This window comes from Microcaecilia unicolor, chromosome 2 (assembly GCF_901765095.1).
Source record: "Microcaecilia unicolor chromosome 2, aMicUni1.1, whole genome shotgun sequence".
In the NCBI taxonomy this organism is placed as follows: Eukaryota; Metazoa; Chordata; class Amphibia; order Gymnophiona; family Siphonopidae; genus Microcaecilia; species Microcaecilia unicolor.
This window is the reverse complement of record NC_044032.1, coordinates 592,321,473-592,344,167: the sequence shown is the minus strand read 5'-3', so window position 1 is coordinate 592,344,167 and position 22,695 is coordinate 592,321,473. Positions and strand designations below refer to the sequence as shown.

Sequence of the window (22,695 nt, the reverse complement as noted above, 5' to 3'; positions counted from 1 at the left end):
ATAGAATAGATGCAGAAAAAAAACTTTGATCGGCTTCCTTGGGGATTTTAGAGTGCTGGATAAATTCAGTACACCTGTGAACTTTAGAGACTGGGTTACATCTTTTTACTCTGAGCCAAAGAATTGTGTGAGTGTGAATGCTAGTAATTCTATGTTTCAGCTGGAGAGGGGCACTCATCGGGGTTGTAACCTTTCACCCATGCTGTCTGCTCACTCTATGGACAGAAAAGAGGTCCCGATGCTGCAATCCAATTATATCACAAACACAAAGCAGCAAGTCACTTCATTGGCTCCCTATCCGTTTCCGCATACAGTTCAAACTCCTCTTATTGACTTACAAGTGCATTCATTCTGCAGCTCCCCAGTACCTCTCCACTCTTATTTCTCCCTACACTCCTCCCCAGGAACTCCGTTCACTGGGTAAATCTCTCTTATCTGCACCCGTCAAGCTCCATCTGTGGCCACCTTCAAATCTAGACTAAAAACCCACCTTTTTGATGTGGCTTTTAACTCCTAACCCTTACTCACCTGGTCAGCACCCATTTTTACCATTCCCACCTTAGTAATTGCCTTATCCCTTATTTGTCCCGTTTGTCTGTCCTAGTTAGATTATAAGCTCTTTCGAGCAGGGACTGTCTCTTTGTGTCCAGTGTACAGCGCTGCGTACATCTAGTAGCACTATAGAAATAAGTAGTAGTAGTAAGAGCAATGATGAGCCAGTAGCTGTTCACTAAAATGAAGAATATTAAGTCCAGAACACTTTTATACTAGTCCATCAGCCCAACATGTTTCAGCACATAGTGCCTGCTTCAGAGGCTGAATTTTAAAAGTAGACAGACACTGCTTGGGGACTTGATTTGAGGTGGTGTAAGGAAGCTATAAATCAAGTTCAAATACACTTTAAAATTCTGCCCCTCAAGCCGGCACTATGTGCCGAAACATGTTGGATTAATAAAAGTTTTTGGATTTAATATTCCCACTTATTATAAGGTTGTTTCAGTATGTATTTTAATTCTCTCATTAAGTATTTTATTTTTAAGTGTTTTATTATATATTTTAGAGCTCTGTTATCATCAAGTGAGGACTTTTAAATTATATAGCACATTTAACTGTTTATGAGCATTCGCACTGACATGCAATGTATCAGTAAAAGGCTCACTTTCATATCAAATATCCCTTACCAAACCTCATTTTTATCAAACTTCCAGCACCAAGCCTCTTTTTCAATATAGTTCCATTGAGTCCTAGACAAGCCTCGGTTTCGTATCCCACCTTTTATTGGTATAGCTATTTTCAAGCTTCATTTTTATATACATCCCTTACCAAGCCTAATTTTTAACAGTTTTTTTAAAGTCCTAGTCAAGTCTCTGTTTCATATCTCCCTTTCGATTGGTACAGCTGTTCTCAAGCCTCATTCTCAGTGGAGATTATGTTAAACAAGAAGGTGCTTCTCTTACAAAACATAACCCGGTTTTTCCTCACTGCCTTCCCGCGCTTTATGCAATATTCTTGGCGCTGTGTTTTTGAGGTGTCACTGGGCAATTTAGTTGTGCCCTTTGCTATAGATTTTAATTCAATATTTTGTGTCTTTTTTAGCCCAAAATATTCAATTTAAAAAAAGGCCCAGTGCTGATAAAAACATTTCTTTTCAAACTTATAATACTTTATTGCACATCCTTCTTAAAAGTATCACAGACTGAACGATAAGGCCATGTTTCAAATCTGCATCAGGGATGGTCCTAAAATACAATACAAACATTAACTTCTCTAAAAATTGCTAATAATTATAATATCAATATACGCGTTAGCAAGGTCAATACCCCAAATGGAATGGTCCTAGTGGAGGTTTTCAGACTTATGAGGAGCGTGCATCGTATCCCATCACAACAGTACTAGTGTCTGCATTAAGATATGAAGCAGTCTGTCATTCATAGAATATAAACAGAGAGTGAATGCAGAACATCTGAAGTCTTTCCTCCACAAAGAAGGAAGCAGAGGGTACTGACCTTGCTAACGTGTATACTGAATTCATCTTCATTAGCAAGTACCATATGTAGTATAAAAAAATTATAATATACAATCTTATTGTAATACAAAACAGCTTAACACACTCACATCCACAAATTCTTTTTTCTTAAACACAATATTCTCAAAATGGCGCTGGCATGAGGATGCTAATTTTTACAGGATCAGCTGATTATTTGGACCAATCAAAACCTTTATAAACAATGATCCCCAATCTAATTCCATATACACACCCGCTGGAAAAACAGTACACGATTTAAAGATCAAACATTGCTCCTTAGTTTATTAATATCACCACCCTCCCAACCCAATATGATCTTATCCAATAGTCACCATTTAAAATCTGTGACTCAATGCTTTTTTTCTAGCCAGTGGGCAACCAATGGGGCACTTTTCCCCAGTACTCTTCTTTTCTACTCTGTTTCTTTGTAATAGTAGTATCATACAGCGTGGGGAAAGCTCTCTCTTTTATAAAGACACTAGCCGTTGAGCCCGTAAAAATGGGCTAGTAAAGAAGGGGGGGGGGGGTTGCCGCCGCCCCTCCCCCCCCCCGGAGTCCCCTCCGCCACCCCTCCACCTGGGCCGGGTACCTGGCTTCACTTGTCAAACCGCCGGAACGCAGCACACAGCTCATCTGAGCTGCCGTTGACCTTCCTTCTTCTCTACGTGTGTTCCGCCCTCGTGTGACGTAACGTCGGCGAGGGTGGGACACAGGCAGGTAACGAAGGCCAACGGCAGCTCAGATGAGCTGTGTGCTGCGTTCCGGCGGTTTGAATAGTGAAGCCAGGTACCCAGGCCGGGTGGAGGGTGGGTGGCGGCGGCGGCGACTCCGGGTGGGTGGGGGGAGCGGTAGCGGCAACCCTGGGGGGGGGAGCGGTGGCGACGACGGTTCCCTCACTCGCAGGTGCGCAGGTTCCCTCTCTGTCACGCCCCCGTCATCACGTATTGACGCGGGGGCGGGACAGAGAGGGTCTCTACTGCGCATTTGCGAGTGAGTACGCCTCTTACCATTTATATGTTTGATGGCTCCACTTCTGAGATCTGCTATTATAGATATATTTTTATAGGGTTGTTAATCAATTAAAATTTTTAATTGCACAGTTAATAGCATGATCAAGAGTGAAAACGAAAAATAAGCTCACCCTTTTTCAAAGAAGCAAAGGAGAGCATGGTAAGTGTTGGGAGGGACAAAACGTTTTAAGACCAATTTAAGCAGTGGTGAAGTCTTATATTATTAATACCATCTTCCCCAGGATAGAAAATAAAGAGCCTAGTGAAGAGAAAAGGAGTCCAAGAAGTAGATGCCTAGTACACTGGAAGACCGTAAAATGGTCAGAGATTTAATGTTTGTTTCTTTCTCTCTCTCTGTTAATAAATGCACTGAAAGCAAATAATTGCTTCTCATCACTGAAAGAGGGTGATGTATTCTACTAGCAGAGTACTGCAAAAGTCTATCAGTTTTCTGTTGCTCCCTGCCTGCAACTTGCTATAGTGGTTTTAGCTGGATACAAGCGAGGCATAGCTGAGAGCATTCAATAAGCAGATAAGCAATCCCAAACTAAACTAACATTAAACAGCACAAACCAGACTAGGGATGCCATAAAAATCAGAAATTGAGAGGATCCTAAATTTGTGGGTAGTAAGCACAATACCTGATACTTTAAGAACAATCACTGTCATAGAAGAACAGCTTCCCATAGTGATACTCTGCAGAAAATTAAATCAGGTGTCAAAGGGGAAGACAGAAACGTTAACATTTCCATGAGTAAATCTGAGAAGCAGAAACTGGTGAGAAAGATTCAACAAGAAAATCTGACCAAAATAACTGAAAAGGGTAATTTGGCAAAATCCCTTGTACTAAGGAGTAAGGAAAGTTCCTAGAGGTCAAAATAATTAAGAGCCTCCAAATAAGATTAACTAGATGTTGATTACATTTGACCTTGGTATTGATACCAGGCAAGGCCTCAGATACTGATGCGTAACACAGAGCGATCATAAACTGATTAACCAAATTACAAAAAACAATGAGTCCAATGAAGGACAGACAAACAGCAGCATATCAGTAGTGCAACACTGGAGCTCAAGCAATCCTGATAAGGAATAATGTAGGGGAAAATGGATATGAAATCACTGAGGGGAGAACCCATCTGGCCATCAACCAAGCAAACAGGTAAACTTGAATAAAGCATTCTGGTCCTTAGCTTACATGAAGCTTCTGTGTCATGCAGGACAGTAGGAGCTGGTGGCCATACTTAACTGCTGGCTTCCAGAGCCCCCACAGTGCCTCCCAGTAGGCATGTTTAAAAGAGCAAGAGAAGAAATATCCATTGCTCTGGGAAGCCTCCCCCTCTGGCAGGAAGGACCATGGGTTTCCCCAGGTCCTGTCCAGGCAGGGAAAACTGCTGCTGCCAATTAATTTCCCTTTCCCAGATGGCTTTTATGTTCATATAGTAGACGTCGGCAGATAAAGACCTGTACGGTCCATCCAGTCTGCCCAAGATAGCGAATGCTACATACCTGTAGAAGGTATTCTCCGAGGACAGCAGGCTGATTGTTCTCACTGATGGGTGACGTCCACGGCAGCCCCTCCAATCGGAATCTTCACTAGCAAAGTCCTTTGCTAGCCCTCGCGCGCCCGCGCGCACCGCGCATGCGCGGCCGTCTTCCCGCCCGAAACCGGCTCGAGCCGGCCAGTCCAGTATGTAGCAAGACAAAACTCTGAAGGGAAGACACAACTCCAAAGGGGAGGCGGGCGGGTTTGTGAGAACAATCAGCCTGCTGTCCTCGGAGAATACCTTCTACAGGTATGTAGCATTCGCTTTCTCCGAGGACAAGCAGGCTGCTTGTTCTCACTGATGGGGTATCCCTAGCCCCCAGGCTCACTCAAAACAACAACCAAGGTCAATGGGCCTCGCAACGGCGAGGACATAACTGAGATTGACCTAAAAAATTTACCAACTAACTGAGAGTGCAGCCTGGAACAGAACAAACAGGGCCCTCGGGGGGTGGAGTTGGATCCTAAAGCCCAAACAGGTTCTGAAGAACTGACTGCCCGAACCGACTGTCGCGTCGGGTATCCTGCTGCAGGCAGTAATGGGATGTGAATGTGTGGACAGAAGCCCACATCGCAGCTTTGCAAATTTCTTCAATGGAGGCTGACTTCAAGTGGGCTACCGACGCAGCCATGGCTCTAACATTATGAGCCGTGACATGACCCTCAAGAGCCAGCCCCGCCTGGGCGTAAGTGAAGGAAATGCAATCTGCTAGCCAATTGGATATGGTGCGTTTCCCTACAGCCACTCCCCTCCTATTGGGGTCAAAAGAAACAAACAATTGGGCGGACTGTCTGTGGGGCTGTGTCCGCTCCAAGTAGAAGGCCAATGCTCTCTTGCAGTCCAAAGTGTGCAGCTGACGTTCAGCAGGGCAGGAATGAGGACGGGGAAAGAATGTTGGCAAGACAATTGACTGGTTCAGATGGAACTCCGACACGACCTTTGGCAGAAACTTAGGGTGAGTACGGAGGACTACTCTGTTGTGATGAAATTTGGTGTAAGGGGCCTGGGCTACCAGGGCCTGAAGCTCACTGACTCTAAGAGCTGAAGTAACTGCCACCAAGAAAATGACCTTCCAGGTCAAGTACTTCAGATGGCAGGAATTCAGTGGCTCAAAAGGAGGTTTCATCAGCTGGGTGAGAACGACATTGAGATCCCATGACACTGTAGGAGGCTTGACAGGGGGCTTTGACAAAAGCAAACCTCTCATGAAGCGAACAACTAAAGGCTGTCCTGAGATCGGCTTACCTTCCACATGGTAATGGTATGCACTGATTGCACTAAGGTGAACTCTTACAGAGTTGGTCTTGAGACCAGACTCAGACAAGTGCAGAAGGTATTCAAGCAGGGTCTGTGTAGGACAAGAGCGAGGATCTAAGGCCTTGCTGTCACACCAGACGGCAAACCTCCTTCAATGAAAGAAGTAACTTCTCTTAGTGGAGTCTTTCCTGGAAGCAAGCAAGATGCGGGAGACACCCTCTGGCAGACCCAAAGAGGCAAAGTCTACGCCCTCAACATCCAGGCCGTGAGAGCCAGGAACCGGAGGTTGGGATGCAGAAGAGCCCCTTCGTCCTGCGTGATGAGGGTCGGAAAACACTCCAATCTCCACGGTTCTTCGGAGGATAACTCCAGAAGAAGAGGGAACCAGATCTGACGCGGCCAAAAAGGAGCAATCAGGATCATGGTGCCTCGGTCTTGCTTGAGTTTCAACAAAGTCTTCCCCACCAGAGGAATGGGAGGATAAGCATACAGCAGGCCCTCCCCCCAATCGAGGAGGAAGGCATCCGATGCCAGTCTGCCGGTGGCCTGAAGCCTGGAACAGAACTGAGGGACTTTGTGGTTTGCTCGAGATGCGAAGAGATCCACCAAGGGGGTGCCCCACGCTTGGAAGATCTGGCGCACCACTCGGGAGTTGAGCGACCACTCGTGAGGTTGCATAATCCTGCTCAACCTGTCGGCCAGACTGTTGTTTACGCCTGCCAGATATGTGGCTTGGAGCACCATGCCGTTCCGGCGAGCCCAGGTCCACATGCTGACGGCTTCCTGACACAGGGGGCGAGATCCGGTGCCCCCCTGCTTGTTTACATAATACATGGCAACCTGGTTGTCTGTCTGAATTTGAATAATTTGGTGGGACAGCCGATCTCTGAAAGCCTTCAGAGCGTTCCAGATCGCTCGTAACTCCAGAAGATTGATCTGTAGATCGCGTTCCTGGAGGGACCAGCTTCCTTGAGTGTGGAGCCCATCGACATGAGCTCCCCATCCCAGGAGAGACGCATCCGTGGTCAGCACTTTTTGTGGCTGAGGAATTTGGAAGGGACGTCCCAGAGTCAAATTGGTCCAAATCGTCCACCAATACAGGGATTCGAGAAAACTCGTGGACAGGTGGATCACGTCCTCTAGACCCCCAGCGGCCTGATACCACTGGGAGGCTAGGGTCCATTGAGCAGATCTCATGTGAAGGCGGGCCATGGGAGTCACATGAACTGTGGAGGCCATGTGGCCCAGCAATCTCAACATCTGCCGAGCTGTGATCTGCTGGGACGCTCGCACCCGGGAGACGAGGGACAACAAGTTGTTGGCTCTCGTCTCTGGGAGATAGGCGCGAGCCGTCCGAGAATCCAGCAGAGCTCCTATGAATTCGAGGTTCTGCACTGGAAGAAGATGGGACTTTGGGTAATTTATCACAAACCCCAGTAGCTCCAGAAGGCGAATAGTCATCTGCATGGACTGCAGGGCTCCTGCCTCGGACGTGCTCTTTACCAGCCAATCGTCGAGATATGGGAACACGTGTACTCCCAGCCTGCGAAGTGCCGCTGCTACCACAGCTAGGCACTTTGTGAACACCCTGGGCGCAGAGGCGAGCCCAAAGGGTAGCACACAGTACTGGAAGTGGCGTGTGCCCAACTGAAATCGCAGATACTGTCTGTGAGCTGGCAGTATCGGGATATGTGTGTAGGCATCCTTCAAGTCCAGAGAGCATAGCCAATCGTTTTGCTGAATCATGGGGAGAAGGGTGCCCAGGGAAAGCATCCTGAACTTTTCTTTTACGAGATATTTGTTCAGGGCCCTTAGGTCTAGGTTGGGACGCATCCCCCCTGTTTTCTTTTCCACAAGGAAGTACCTGGAATGGAATCCCAGCCCTTCTTGCCCGGATGGCACGGGCTCGACCGCATTGGCGCTGAGAAGGGCGGAGAGTTCCTCTGCAAGTACCTTCTTGTGTTGGAAGCTGTAAGACTGAGCTCCCGGTGGACAATTTGGAGGTTTTGATGTCAAATTGAGGGTGTATCCCTGCCGGACTATTTGCAGAACCCACTGATCGGAGGTTATGAGAGGCCACCTTTGGTGAAAAGCTTTCAACCTCCCTCCGACTGGCAGGTCGCCCGGCACGGACACTTGGATGTCGGCTATGCTCTGCTGGAGCCAGTCAAAAGCTCGCCCCTTGCTTTTGCTGGGGAGCCGCGGGGCCTTGCTGAGTCGCACGCTGCTGACGAGAGCGAGCGCGCTGGGGCTTAGCCTGGGCCGCAGGCTGTCGGGAAGGAGGATTGTACCTACGCTTGCCAGAAGAGTAGGGAACAGTCTTCCTTCCCCCGAAAAATCGTCTACCTGTAGAGGTAGAAGCTGAAGGCTGCCGGCGGGCGAATTTGTCGAATGCGGTGTCCCGCTGGTGGAGAGACTCTACCACCTGTTCGACTTTTTCGCCAAAAATGTTGTCCGCACGGCAAGGCGAGTCCGCAATCCGCTGCTGGATTCTATTCTCCAGGTCGGCGGCACGCAGCCATGAGAGCCTGCGCATCACCACACCTTGAGCAGCGGCCCTGGACGCAACATCAAAAGTGTCATAAACTCCTCTGGCCAGGAATTTTCTGCACGCCTTCAGCTGCCTGACCACCTCCTGAAAAGGCTTGGCTTGCTCAGGGGGAAGAGCATCAACCAAGCCCGCCAACTGCCGCACATTGTTCCGCATGTGTATGCTCGTGTAGAGCTGGTAAGACTGGATCTTGGACACGAGCATAGAGGAATGGTAGGCCTTCCTCCCAAAGGAGTCTAAGGTTCTAGCGTCCTTGCCCGGGGGCGCCGAAGCATGTTCCCTAGAACTCTTAGCCTTCTTTAGGGCCAAATCCACAACTCCAGAGTCGTGAGGCAACTGAGTGCGCATCAGCTCTGGGTCCCCATGGATCCGGTACTGGGACTCGATCTTCTTGGGAATGTGGGGATTAGTTAAGGGTTTCGTCCAGTTCGCAAGCAATGTCTTTTTTAGGACATGGTGCAAGGGAACGGTGGACGCTTCCTTAGGTGGAGAAGGATAGTCCAGGAGCTCAAACATTTCAGCCCTGGGCTCGTCCTCCACAACCACCGGGAAGGGGATGGCCGTAGACATCTCCCGGACAAAGGAAGCAAAAGACAGACTCTCGGGAGGAGAAAGCTGTCTTTCAGGAGAGGGAGTGGGATCAGAAGGAAGACCCTCAGACTCCTCGTCAGAGAAATATCTAGGATCTTCCTCTTCCTCCCACGAGGCCTCACCCTCGGTGTCAGACACAAGTTCACGAACCTGTGTCTGCAACCTCGCCCTGCTCGACTCAGTGGAGCCACGTCCACGATGGGGGCGTCGAGAGGTAGACTCCCTCGCCCGCATCGGCGAAGCTCCCTCCGCCGACGTAGTCGGGGAGCCTTCCTGGGAGGTGGCCGCTGCCGGCACCGCACGCGGTACCGACGTCGGGGACCTCAACCTGGGCGATGGGCCAGCCGGCGCCACGCTCGACGGTACCGGAGGCGCAAGCACCGCCGGTACCGGAGGGGTAGGGCGCAACAGCTCTCCCAGAATCTCTGGGAGAACGGCACGGAGGCTATCGTTTAGAGCGGCTGCAGAGAAAGGCTGTGAGGTCGATGCAGGCGTCGACGTCAGGACCTGTTCCGGGCGAGGAGGCTGTTCCGGGCTGTCCAGAGTGGAGCGCATCGACACCTCTTGGACAGAGGGTGAGCGGTCCTCTCGGTGCCGATGCCTGCTGGGTGCCGAATCCCTCGGCGACCCAGAGCTCTCGGTGCCGACGCGGGGAGGAGACCGGTGTCGATGCTTCTTCGACTTCTTCCGAAGCATGTCACCGGAGCTCCCCGGCACCGACGAGGAGGACGTAGAATCCATCCGTCGCTTCCTTGGGGCCGAGGCCGAAGAAGGTCGGTCTCGGGGGGGCTGTACCGCAGGAGCCCTCAGGGTGGGAGGAGACCCACCCGAAGGCTCACCGCCACCAGCAGGGGAATGGACAGCCCTCACCTGCACTCCTGACGATGCACCACCGTCCGACGACATCAGCAGACGAGGTCCCGGTACCACCGGCGTCGATGCAGCTATCCGATGTCTCGGCGCCGATGCAGAGGCCCGATGCCTCGATGCACTCGATGCAAGGGCGGCCGAGGAAGATGGTCTGGACGCTGACGACGTCGATGCACTCGAAGATCCCGGTGCCGATGCCGACGAAGAGCCCGAGAACAAAACGTTCCACTGGGCTAGTCTCGCTACCTGAGTCCGCCTTTGAAGCAGGGAACACAGACTACAGTTCTGAGGGCGGTGCTCGGCCCCCAGACACTGAATACACGAAGAGTGTCGATCAGTGAGCGAGATAACCCGGGCGCACTGGGTGCACTTCTTGAAGCCGCTGGAAGGCTTCGATGTCATGGGCGGAAAAATCACGCCGGCGAAATCAAAGTCCGAAATGACGGAAAAAGAGCACCAAAAACTTTAGAGGGAGAAAATCTCGACCGAGGCCGAAAAGAGGCCTACCCCGACGACGAAAGAAAACTTATCGGGGCCAAAAGCTGGAAATACGGGGAGGATTGAAACGGAACCCGGTGGAGGGGTTCCGGAGCACTTCCCGGGTAGAAGAAAAGCTTTTCCGAAGAAAAAACACGTTCAACAATATGGACGCGCGAGGTCGACTCTCCGGGGCTCGACACGGCGAAAAATACGACCGTACCGAGTGCGGACAAAAGAAGACTGGCCGGCTCGAGCCGGTTTCGGGCAGGAAGACGGCCGCGCATGCGCGGTGCGCGCGAGGGCTAGCAAAGGACTTTGCTAGTGAAGATTCCGATTGGAGGGGCTGCCGTGGACGTCACCCATCAGTGAGAACAAGCAGCCTGCTTGTCCTCGGAGAAAAACTCATTACATATGGTATGTATACCTGCTCTTGATTTATTCTTGCAATTTTTGGAGCATAGACCATAGAAGTCTGCCCAGCACTGAACATAAGAGTAGCTATATTGGGTCAGACCAATGGTCCATCTAGCCCAGTATCCTGTTTCCAACAATGGCCAAGCCAGGTCACAAGTACCTGGCAGAAACCCAAATCGTGGCAACACTCCATACTACAAATCCCAGGGCAAGACTTTTCCTCCAGGAATTTGTCCAAACCTTTTTTAAACCCAGATACGCTAACCGCTGTTACCACATCCTCTGGCAAAGAGTTCCAGAGCTTAACTATTTGTTGCATGAAAAAATATTTCCTCCTATTTGTTTTAAAAGTATTTCCAAGTAACTTTGAGTGTCCCCTAGTCTTTGTACTTTTGGAACGAGTAAAAAAATTGATTTACTTCTATTCGTTCTACACCACTCAGGATTTTGTAGACCTCAATCATATCTGCCCTCACCCGTCTCTTTTCCAAGCTGAAGAGCCCTAGTCTTTCCTCATACAAGAGAAGTTCCATCCCCTTTATCATTTTGGTCGCTCTTCTTTGAACCTTTTCTAATTCCGCTTTATCTTTTTTGAGATACGGCCAAAGCAAGGATTAAAAAAAAAAAGGTAGGGGGGCGTGTCAAGATGGCGGCATGCTAAGTTCTCCTGGTCTAAGCTCTCGAAAGTTTGGAGAACAAAACTTTTTCTTCTTTAAGAAATATGCCCCATACAAAGCGTAAGGGGATAGTTAAGACGGTTTCCTCGGCCGCCTTAAAGCTACCCCCGCAACAACAAACTATTGAGCGCTACGCCACGAGGCAACCGGTCCAACCTACCGAGAGGGGCCCTGCTGAAGCCATGGGGGAAGACACCCTTGGAATCTTAGGGCTAGATGTATCACTCTCCCCTCCGGATCATCATCCACCGCTGCCGCTCGATGGTCGCCTCTCCAGGCGAGACCTGCCCGACCCGGAAGTGGAAGGGGTATCGGTCGACGATCGAGGAACTCGAGAGGCGAGCCATTCAGGAGGCCAGGAGATGGAAAAAATCCTGGCTGAGCCAGGAGTTCAGAAAAATCGATCGACAGCAGTGACTCTGGAGAGCATTTGGGACGCTCTCCAGAGAGTGGAATTGACGACAGCCAGAACAGCACAAGAGATTGCAACTTTAGTAGGTACTGTTGAAAATTTAAAACTTTCCTTAAATACTTCTAAGCAAGAAACTGCTGAGTAATTTAATGCTGTTAGAGATGATATCTCTCAGTTGCAAGGAGTATCAGCCTCGGTAATCAAGAACAATAGTATAATCCACCGTCGACTTGAACAAATAGAAAACTATAACCATAGGTTGAACTTACGTTTTTTGAACTTTCCTCAGGAGTTTGGAATCAATCCACAGGAAGCCTTTAAAATATATCTCTTAGAAGTATTAAATTTTACCCCAGACTCTTTTCCTCCATTGAATAAAATATATTATATACATACAAAAAAGTCAGTGGATGATACCCTTCAAGCCTTAACAAAAATAAGAGCACAAAGGGCCTTTAAAAACAGCAAGGAACACAGTTTTTTCATTAAAATAATCCTTTAATGGTGAACTTTGATTGAAGAGAGACCCGACACGGGCCGTGTTTCGGTGCTGCCGCACCTGCGTCAGGGGTGTGTGCTGAGGCCCTTTAATGAAGCCTGGTGGAGAGCAAGAAGGGCACACGTCTTTACAAGCTGCGCAGAAGCCAAGGGCTAGTGAGGCTGAGTGGAGAGCATGTGAGCCTGGACAGGAGCCACTAAAGGGCCTCAGCACACACCCCTGACGCAGGTGCGGCAGCACCGAAACATGGCCCGTGTCGGGTCTCTCTTCAATCAAAGTTCACCATTAAAGGATTATTTTAATGAAAAAACTGTGTTCCTTGCTGTTTTTAAAGGCCCTTTGTGCTCTTATTTTTGTTTGGTCTTTTTTGTACTTGGTTCCCTCTCTTTGTTACACCCTTCAAGCCTTACCATCAGAGGTACCAGAGGAACAATTAAATATATCTGAGATATTAGAAACATCTCTAACAGCTGATTCTGCAAGAAAGACTTTAATAGTGTCTTTTGTTTTTCAACAAGACCTAGACGCAGTAAAACGTATGTACTTTAAAAAGATGCATGTTTTGTTCCGGGGGGAAAAAGGTATGGATGTACCCAGATATAACCAAGCAAACACAAGAAAGGAGGAAACTTTTTCTTTCTATGAGACCTGAAGTGTTAAAACTGGGAGCCTCCTTTTATTTGAACTACCCCTGTAAATGTGCCATCAAATACACTGGTTTAAAATATATCTTTTTTCAACCAGAACAATTGAAAGAATTTATAATTGTAAAGAAAGTTGGTTAACGTCATTTCCCACTATGATGGTATAATATGATTTGATGGGACCGGGAAAGTGTGTTAAGCATATTTCCTCTGGGGCAGATATTATTGATTTAAGAAGTCTTCTTTTTCCTTACACTCCCCCCTTGAGTTAGTGGTCTAAAGAAGAAATTATTAATGTTTACTTCTAAACTGGTGTTATTGTAATATTTTCTTTTTCTGAACTTCCTGTCAAGAGTAATAGCTTGTTATTTAATAAATAATAATTAAAAAAAAAAAAAGTTAAAGAGAGGAGAGTTTCTCTTGCAGCCACTCCTGCCAGAGAAGTAGCTTCTTCCTTTCACCACCAAACAGCTAAGGGAGGTGTTTGAGGTGTATGATGAAGGAATACTCATACTGGTCTCAAGTTCTCAAGTCTTAGAAGATCAGTGTGAGTCCCTGCACTGTGCATCTCAAATTCACACAGAGCTGCACAGTGCATGGAAGAAACAGCTCCTGCTCTGGTAGCATTTCCTGTTATATCAGCTTCAAGAAGGTGAAAAAAAAATCTTATTTTCCCCAAAAATGGATCACTAAATCCCAGGAGCCAGAAGAAAATTCCTAGTCACCATGCAGCCTGATGTCTGGGATCTGTCAACCCTGATTTTAACTGCACTTACCCCTGAGGTAAAAATACTAGAACAAACCATTCTAAATCTTGTTTAGGACGGTAATCTAACATGCCAGAATAATTCCAGAGGAAAATGGATTCTTTGTAGGATGTAATACTTTTTACTAGACTAAAATATATTCCTGATTCAACAATGATGATCAAGTTAGGCATTCAAAACTACAGAAAGCAACATTTAAAGAAGGGACTGCTCCAAAAGCTCATCTACTACAAGGTCAATGAAAAGTACTCTTATTTTCCTTCTCCAAATACTATATCAAGCATTACAGGTCTGTAGTGATTACTGAAGTAGTGCAGACTGTGCATGCTGGGAGGTGAAGCTGGGGCATCAAGAGGTTAAATACACTACATAAAGCTATACACCTTAGCATAAATACCTTTTGTTATTGTAAGGTCGGTTTTCACAGATTTCAGGCGACAAATAGTAAGGCGTCCCAATGCAAGTGCGAGCCAGCTCCACAGTACTAATAAAGAAAAAAAAAAAAAGAACTTAATTCTCATATTTTATTGTGTTTTAAAACTCCAAACTAAAGCAATCACAAAACTACTGAAGTAAAATTAAGCAATTACCTATTGAGAACTCTTGCTATTCCAAAGTCTCCCAACTGTATTGTTCCATCTTTGGTTAAAAATATGTTCTAAATTAAAACAATACAGGTAGAAAAATGTTAGTGTAATTACAAGATTTGCCTCAAGTTAATACAGTTACAAATCCTTTTTTTTTTTTTTTTTTTAACAATTGAAAGTCTCATTGTCTCACACTTCTGAACACTTATGTCAGGAGCATCACATCGGGTCACCAAAATCAATGAAGTCATGTATAGATGGGCACCTTTATAAGCTCAAATTAAAAGGGTTATTTTTAACCATGTGCTTTTCTATATTAGACAGGTTAATACATATTTTACCTACATACATGGCCACTGTGGGAAACAGGATGCTGGGCTTGATGGACTTTCGGTCTGTCCCAGTATGGCAATACTATTTTTTTTTTTGTTACTTTGTACCCCGCGCTTTCCCACTCATGGCAGGCTCAATGCGGCTTACATGGGGCAGTGGAGGGTTAAGTGACTTGCCCAGAGTCACAAGGAGCTGCCTGTGCCTGAAGTGGGAATCAAACTCAGTTCCTCAGGACCAAAGTCCACCACCCTAACCACTAGGCCACTCCTCCACTTATGTACTTATGACATTAGATAGTCCAGGAACGGAAACGTTCTCCCAGAGCTTAAAATGAGTGTGAAGTCTCCTCAGTCCACTTAGTTAATGCAATACTTTACAAGCTGCTTTGTTATACAAATTATCCAAGATTGAAAGCTGGTATATTAAAATCTTACAACTAACTGCTCCCCCTCTTACAGCTCTGTTTAATAAGATTATAGAGCAAAAATCGTTATCTGCATCTTTGCAGTTAGTCTACATAGTAGTTTTTACCCAAACTGGGTAAGGACCTGATGAAAGCAGAATTATAGGCCCATTTCATTATTGTGTTATGAAACAAAATTGTTTACGAAAATTGTAGCAAATCGACTGGCTTTGGTTTTGCCTAACCTTATAGCCACCCCTCAAGAAGGTTTTATGCAGGAACGGTCTGCTGCTAAAAATATTACACGCAATTCTCATTTCATTGGAGCGCGTTACTCAACAGAAGGAAGCCTGTATATCTATCAGCTTTGATATCAAAAGGCCTTTGATAGAGTAGATTGGGCTACCTGCAAGGAGTGTTGCACCACTATGGATTCTGAGGTCTTTTCAGGGATGTGATCATAGCATTGTATCATGAACCCAGGGCTTGTTTGCAACTGAACAGGAGATTGCTCCATTCTTTATTCAACAAGGTACTCGACAGGGCTGCCCCTTATCCCCATTACTGTTTGTGCTTACCCTGGATCCTCTTATTAGAGAAACTTTAACTCAGAAATCAAGGGAGTCCAGATAGGGACACAAGAATTTAAAATTTCCTCATTTGCAGATGGTGTATTGGTTCACCTCACATGTCCCCATAGTTCACTGCCTACATTATTAGAGAGTTTTGTGGAGTTTGGCGACTTTTCAGGGCTTAAATTAAATATGAATAAGTCTGTAGCATTACCAACAGATGAAACTTTGAAACATCATTGGGATAGGTATTTTCCTTTACAGTGGGCAACTAATAAATTTAGATACTTGGGTATTCAACTGCCTTCACATTTGAGAAATTTAAATAGATACAATATTTCCCATTTTCTGCATGCCACAAAACAACTAGCTGTTTGGAGTTCTCTGCCTTTGTCTGTGAGTGGCAGGATTAGTCTGTATCGTATGGCTATCTTTCCGAGGTGGAAATATGAATTAAATATACCTAGTCACATTTTCTGTTCAGATGGCTCACCGCTGACTATTGATAGGCAATCAAGGGTTTTAGTTGTTTTATTGGATTCTGCTATGGATATCAATGCATAAATTAAACATGTATCTCAGAAAATATTTTTTTTAGATTAAGACAATTGAGGTTAGTTCGATCTTATTTTCATTCCTGATCATTTTAGGATCTTGGTTCAATTATTGGTGTTATCCAGTGCGTTTTTTCTAGCAAAAAAGGTGCCGGTACTCAAATGCCAGGCCACCCTTCAGCGAATAGTGGAGCATGTCAGCAATTTGCGACTTCTAAAGAGAGAAGTCCCGTTAGTAGAACAATGGACCACTCAACAACATGCAATCTCAGATTTGAAATACCTTGTGTTGAAACAGATAATTACTCCCCATGGGGGAAACGCAGCCAAGATGTTGAAACGTAGAGAACAAAGATTCATATTTCATTGGGATACGGTTGCCCCTAGTGGCCTGAACCTTGAAATAGAATGGCTGCATGGATGACTAATCCTATACGTCACTTCCCACAATAGATTTAACTTGTGCGCAGGCACCAGCGGTTTTTTCAGTCAGCCGTGAGAGAGCGGGGTGGCGCACCTATTAGGTAAGCCTTCAAGCTTTGAAAAGACATGCTAAAGATTAGGCGATTTAAAAGCTTCTGAGCTCACAATTTTCAAGTAGAGCTACAGAAGCTGAAAGATTATAGCACGCTAATGATATTTCATCTATCTTTGTACACTATTTAGATGATTATATTATAAAAAATTACGGCTATTTGTCCTAAGTTCTCCTGATGATGCGATAACGGCGAAACACACTATGTGTTGAGAACGAGAGAACAAGAACGAGAGAAAGTGAACCTAGAACATGAGAAGTTGTATTTTTAGACACCAGCACGGACCACTATAGGTAGAGCTGGGGCACTACAGAGGAGCACCTGACGGATTCCAGTTACATATCATTCAGCCCTAAGCTAAGTACCAATTTTGCTTTTTTTAGCATCTACCGAGATTCTAGCCACAGTTGCTTGAATATTAAGAAGATCACAAGTTATCCAGTAGGTAGTAGGTAGGGCAGAGGTGCAATGATGTTGGGTTTATATGTTGCTTTTCAATAGTCCAGCCTCAGCAGCATGTGTTTTACTGAGCACCCATATATCAATAGCTAGATGCTACCACCTTTGTTCACGTGTTAATCACAGCATTTAAAAAAGAAAAAAATAAGATAATACAAGCATTTAACAACGGTTTCTATTGCATATATATGAAAGTATAACGTTGAAACCAGGAAGTTTTCTGTTATCCCAGAGTTGTTACAGTATTAAATTTTAACTGCCAGACACTCGACCATTTGTCTAACGTTTCTACGCCCTCCAGGGTATCCACTCTATTGGCTATTTTCGTGTCATCTGCAAAAAGGCACACCTTTCCTCCCAACCCTTCAGCAATATCTCCCACAAATATATTAAACAGAATAGGCCCCAGCACCGACCCCTGAGGAACTCCACTGCTCACCTTCCTTTCCTCTGAGCGGATTCCATTTACCACCACCCTCTGCCACCTGTCGGTCAACCAGTTTCTTACCCAGTTCACCACTTTCGGTCCTAAGTTCAACCCTTTCAGCTTATTCACGAGTCTTCTGTGGGGACTGTATCAAAGGCTTTGTTGAAGTCCAAGTAGATTACATCTAGCGCATGTCCCTCATCCAGTTCTTTGGTCATCCAGTCAAAAAAGTCAATAAGATTCGTTTGGCAGGGTTTTCCTTTGGTAAAGCCATGTTGCCTCGGGTCCTGTAACCCGTCAGTTTCTAGAAAGTTAACTATCCTTTCTTTCAGCAGCGACTCCATTATTTTTCCTACCACCGACGTGAGACTTACCGGGTCTGTAGTTTCCCACTTCTTCCCTGTCTCCACTTTTGTGAAGCGGGATAACATCCGCTCGTCTCCAATCTCGCGGCACCTCTCCCGTCTCTAAAGATCTATTAAATAAATCTTTAAGCGGTCCCGCCAGGACCTCTCTGAGCTCCTTCAGATGCTCCAGCTGTTTATAAACTCTTTCTTCCGTAAACGGCGCAGTATCCACTCCATTCCCAGACATTCCCTCAGCAGCCAACCGCAGTTTTTCTCCAGGATTTTCCTCCGTGAACACCGAAGAGAAATAATTGTTCAGCACGTTCGCTTTATCTTCATCACTCTCCACATTGCCATTCTCATTATCTTTCAGTCTCGCAATTCCATTCCTATAGCTTCTCCTTTCTCCAATATATCTGAAAAAAGTTTTGTCACCTCTCTTTATATCTTTAGCCATTTTTTCTTCCGCTTGCGCTTTCGCTAGCCATATTTCCCTCTTCGATTCTTTTAGTTTAATCCGATAATCTTTTCCGTGATCCTCTCGTTGCGTTCTTTTGTATTTCTTGAACAAAGCCTCTTTTGCTCTTATTTTTTCAGCTACTTGTTTGAAGAACTATAGGCTTCCTGCTTCTCTTGTTTTTGTTTACTTTCCTCACAAAAAGATCAGTCGCCATATTTATAGCAGTCTTTAGCTTGGACCACTGTTTTTCCACTTCTCCTACACCTTCCCATGCCAACAGCTCTTTCTTCAGGTATTCCCCCATTTTATCAAAATCATTATGTCTGAAATCCAGTAATTTGAGATTTGTACGTCCGCACTCCACCTTCGCCCTTATATCAAACCATACATTGTGATGATCACTATTACATAGGTGGGCACCCATCCGGATATCGGAAACAATACCTCCATTAGTGAGAACTAGATCCAGCATCGATCCTTCCCTCGTGGGTTCCGTCACCATTTGTCTGGCCAAGGCACTTTGACAGGCGTCCACAATCCCCCTACTTCTTTCTGATTCCGCAGACGGGACGTTCCATTCCACGTCAGACAAATTGAAATCTCCCAACAGTAGCACCTCCCCTTTCATACCAATCTTTTGAATATCTTCTATCAGATCCTTCTCTAACTTCTCCGTTTGCGCAAGAGGTCTGTAGATAACTCCTGTGTGGATACAGGTTACGTCTCCTCTTTCCAGGACGATCCATACAGCTTCTTCTTTTTCCCAGCTTCCCCGCATTTCAGCTGCCATGTGGTCCAATTACGGTCATGTAAAGCTGAGCTAAAAAAAAAAAAAAATCTGGGGTATTGTTTGATCCCATGTTAAATCTCAAGGACCATATCAGAATTCTTCAGCTCTATTTAATTCAGAAGATGATGTACTTAATTCCTATGCAAGATATGCATTCTATAGTGCAATCGCTGCTGTTTTCTTGCTTGGACTGCTGTAGTGCTATGTTCCTGGGTTTACCTTTTAAATCTTCAAGGTGCTGTAGCCAGATTAACAGGATTTACCTAGAGACCAAATTATCCCATTCCCGATTAACTTTGCTGGTTGCAAATTCTGCAGATAATTACATTTACAGGTGTCCACTCCAATTTTAAGTTTGCAGTGCAAAAGAACCTAAATAAGTGGTAGCTCTGTTAAGTTTTAACAGTTTTTACTCAGGGTCAAAGAATACAGCAAACTGCTGAACAATAACACAAGGCAAAGTCTAGAGTAAAGTACATGATATCAAATAAACAATACAAGAGTGGACAAAACACCATAATGCATAAGAAACAAGAGGACTTGTGATCACAATTTTATGAACAGCCTGCTACCCCACTACTTTAATCCCTCTATAATACAGCTGTGATGGCCTGGTGTATGGACTCTTATGACTCCAGGCCATCGTATACTTCTTGAATGTACCCAAAATTTCCCTAGCCTCCCATCCCCAGACATATCTGTTTAAAAATTACAGACCACCTCTCTATCTGTGAATCTGGTTTTACTTTAAGTACCATTCTAAATGAAGTGCATTTAAAAATTATATCTGCTAGGATCCCAATTTATTAAATTCATTGCCTCAGGAATTAAGAGGAGTTACTTCAGGTTTTGAGGGTGGTTTATGGCAGCTTTGTTCCAGGAAAAATTTACATAAGTAATGCCACACTGGGAAAAGACCAAGGGTCCTGTTAATCATTTTTAACTAGAATGCTGCTTTGTTGTTGTTAATTGCATAATATAAACAAATGAAACATTAAGCTTTGCAGTATGAATTATAAATTTGTTTAAACAGAAATAAAATAAAGCTCTAGTATGGATATTTGAGGCCATCATGAAAACCCAACTGGCAAGACGTTCTTCCAGAACAAGACTGGGAAAATACTGTTTTAAATTACAAAACTTGAAAGGTAAACACAGTGGAGGAAGGGGGAGGGTACTGGATCAAATATGGGATGTTAATATTCATCTACCCAGAATAATTGAAAACCAGAAAAAAAAATAGCCTACAACTGATTGAGCTTCTAAGGCTGGTAGCTGGGATGTAGCCATGCTGTCACACTCCTCACCTAGTCCAGGAAGCCGCTAGAGTCCTGCAGCATGCCATACCTAAGAGTCTTGTGAATCTGCACTTCCTAGTTGCTACACGTCCCTTTTATAGCCCTAGATGGGGTGCTAACAAATGACCTCGCTTCCTTGCTAGGGATATATATAAGGAAGTGCCCTACACTCCCCAGTGCTTTGGCAACAGGCTTCCAGAGTTGCTCTTAATCTAGTGTTCATTGCCAGTTCTAACCTTGCTAGTTCTTGCTTCCAGTTGTGTTCCAGCCAATCAGTGTGAGGCGCTGCCTAGCTACTGCCTTCCGGCCAGTCTAAACCATGCCCTGTCTTCTCCATCTTCCTGGACTCTGCTAGGCGGTGCTGTCAGCAAATGCCGGCGAGGACCAGTAGAGCCAGCCTCACCACAGTACACATGCAATGTTATACAAGTGGACAGACTAGATGGGACAGCTGGTCTTCTGCCACCATGTATTACATTATATGACACCTGTCTATAGTTTTGATTGAACAGTCTTTCCTCTAATTCAGACAACAGAGACAATTTAACAAACCTGTGATTTTATGTCTCGATGCAGAATTTTTCTGTCATGCACATGTTTTAGTGCTAAACAAATCTGTACAAACCAATCCATAACCTGTTAAAAACAAATTTTAAAAGTTATGTGTACATATTTAATCGCCATCTTGAACTTTCTATATGCATGCAGTTGGAGATTGCAGGGATGGAGACCTTAGGATGCAAGCAGTAAACCCTCGGGGAACAACAGACTTCAAAATGTTATCGTCATTTAAGACCAGTAGTTCTCAAACCTGTCCTGGGAGACCACCAGCCAGTTGGGTTTCCAGAATATCCCTAATGGACATGCATACAAATCTGCCTCCTGCATATTCTTTAAGGGATATCCTAAAAGACCCAGCTAGCTGGTGGTCCCCTAGAACAGTTTTGATAACCACTATTTAGAAAGCCCCTGTTCCATATCATTTAAAAATCATACAAGTTAAAACGAAAAATCAAACATCGCTGCAAGACCTGTTCCTTGCATATTTTTCAGAGGTAACACTCGCTTCCCCAAGTCAAGACAAAAATGACTCATTTGCTTTGCTTTGTTCTGAAGGAGGCAATGTTAGGTCCAAAAACAAAGCAGTCAAGGCAAATATAAGTTAAGGATTTGCTGCAAAATGATACTTTAATAAGAAGAGTATATTACATAAAAAAAATTTTAAACAGAAATAGCAAATGGTCTGAATACATTTTTTTAAAAATACAGCCCTGTCCTGTAGCATTTAAATGATTTTTTTATGTACTATATTTTACTTAACCATTTGACAGCTCAAGCGGTCTACAAATGGATTAAATAAATTTTCAATCTGAATGCGGACTACTTTCTGTAGGAGGATGTACAGTAGAGGGGTAAATTCACAGAACTTCAGAGAAGCCAAAGTAGGATATACATATTCAGGTCTTTCAGTCTCTTCTCATATGTCCTTTGGCGCAAGCCCCATACCATTGTCACCTTCCTCTGGAACACTTCAAGCCTTCTTACATCTTTAGCAAGATACGGCCTTCAAACTGAACACAAAACTCAAAGGGAGGCCTCACCAATGACTTAAAGGCATCAACACCTTCTTTCTTCTGCTGGATATACCTCTCTCTATACTGCCTAGCATCCTTCTGGCTATGGCAACTGCCTTGTCACACTGTTTCGTCACCTTCAGATCCTCAGATACTATCACCCCAAGATCCCTATCCCTGTCTATGCACATCAGCCTCTCACCGCCCAGCACGTCTCCCTTGGATTTCTACTCCCTAAGTGTATCACTTTGCACTTTTTTGCATTGAACTTTAATTGCCAAACATTAGATCATTCTTCTAACTTCTGTACATCCTTTTTCACGTTCACCATATCCTCTGGAGTGTCCACTCTGTTACAAATCTTGGTATCATCTGCAAAAAGGAAGGCCTTATCTTCTAAACCTTCCGCAATGTTGCTTACAAATATATTGAACAGAATCGGCCCCAGCACCGATCCTTGAGGCACTCCTCTACTCACCTTTCCTTCCTCCAAGTAAATTCCATTAACCACCACCACCCTCTGGCGTCTGTCTGTCAACCAGGTCCTAACCCAGTTCATCACTTTGGGTCCTAACATCAGCCTGTCAAGTTTATTCAAGAGCCTCCTGTGAGG

At 45.2% G+C, this 22,695-nt stretch overlaps 1 protein-coding gene across 3 annotated transcripts in view; it reads right to left on the bottom strand.

The window, feature by feature from the left end:
* Positions 1 to 22,695, bottom strand: part of NEK1 (NIMA related kinase 1) — a 335,744-nt gene that overhangs the window by 276,909 nt on the left and 36,140 nt on the right. For all 3 annotated transcript variants that reach the window (XM_030191560.1, XM_030191562.1, XM_030191561.1), the window contains exons 4-6: positions 21,061 to 21,144; positions 14,333 to 14,400; positions 14,140 to 14,226 (exon numbers count right to left, since the gene is read on the bottom strand). In XM_030191560.1, coding sequence (XP_030047420.1) covers positions 14,140 to 14,226; positions 14,333 to 14,400; positions 21,061 to 21,144 — 239 coding nt within the window. The remainder of the gene's footprint in view (positions 1 to 14,139; positions 14,227 to 14,332; positions 14,401 to 21,060; positions 21,145 to 22,695) is intronic.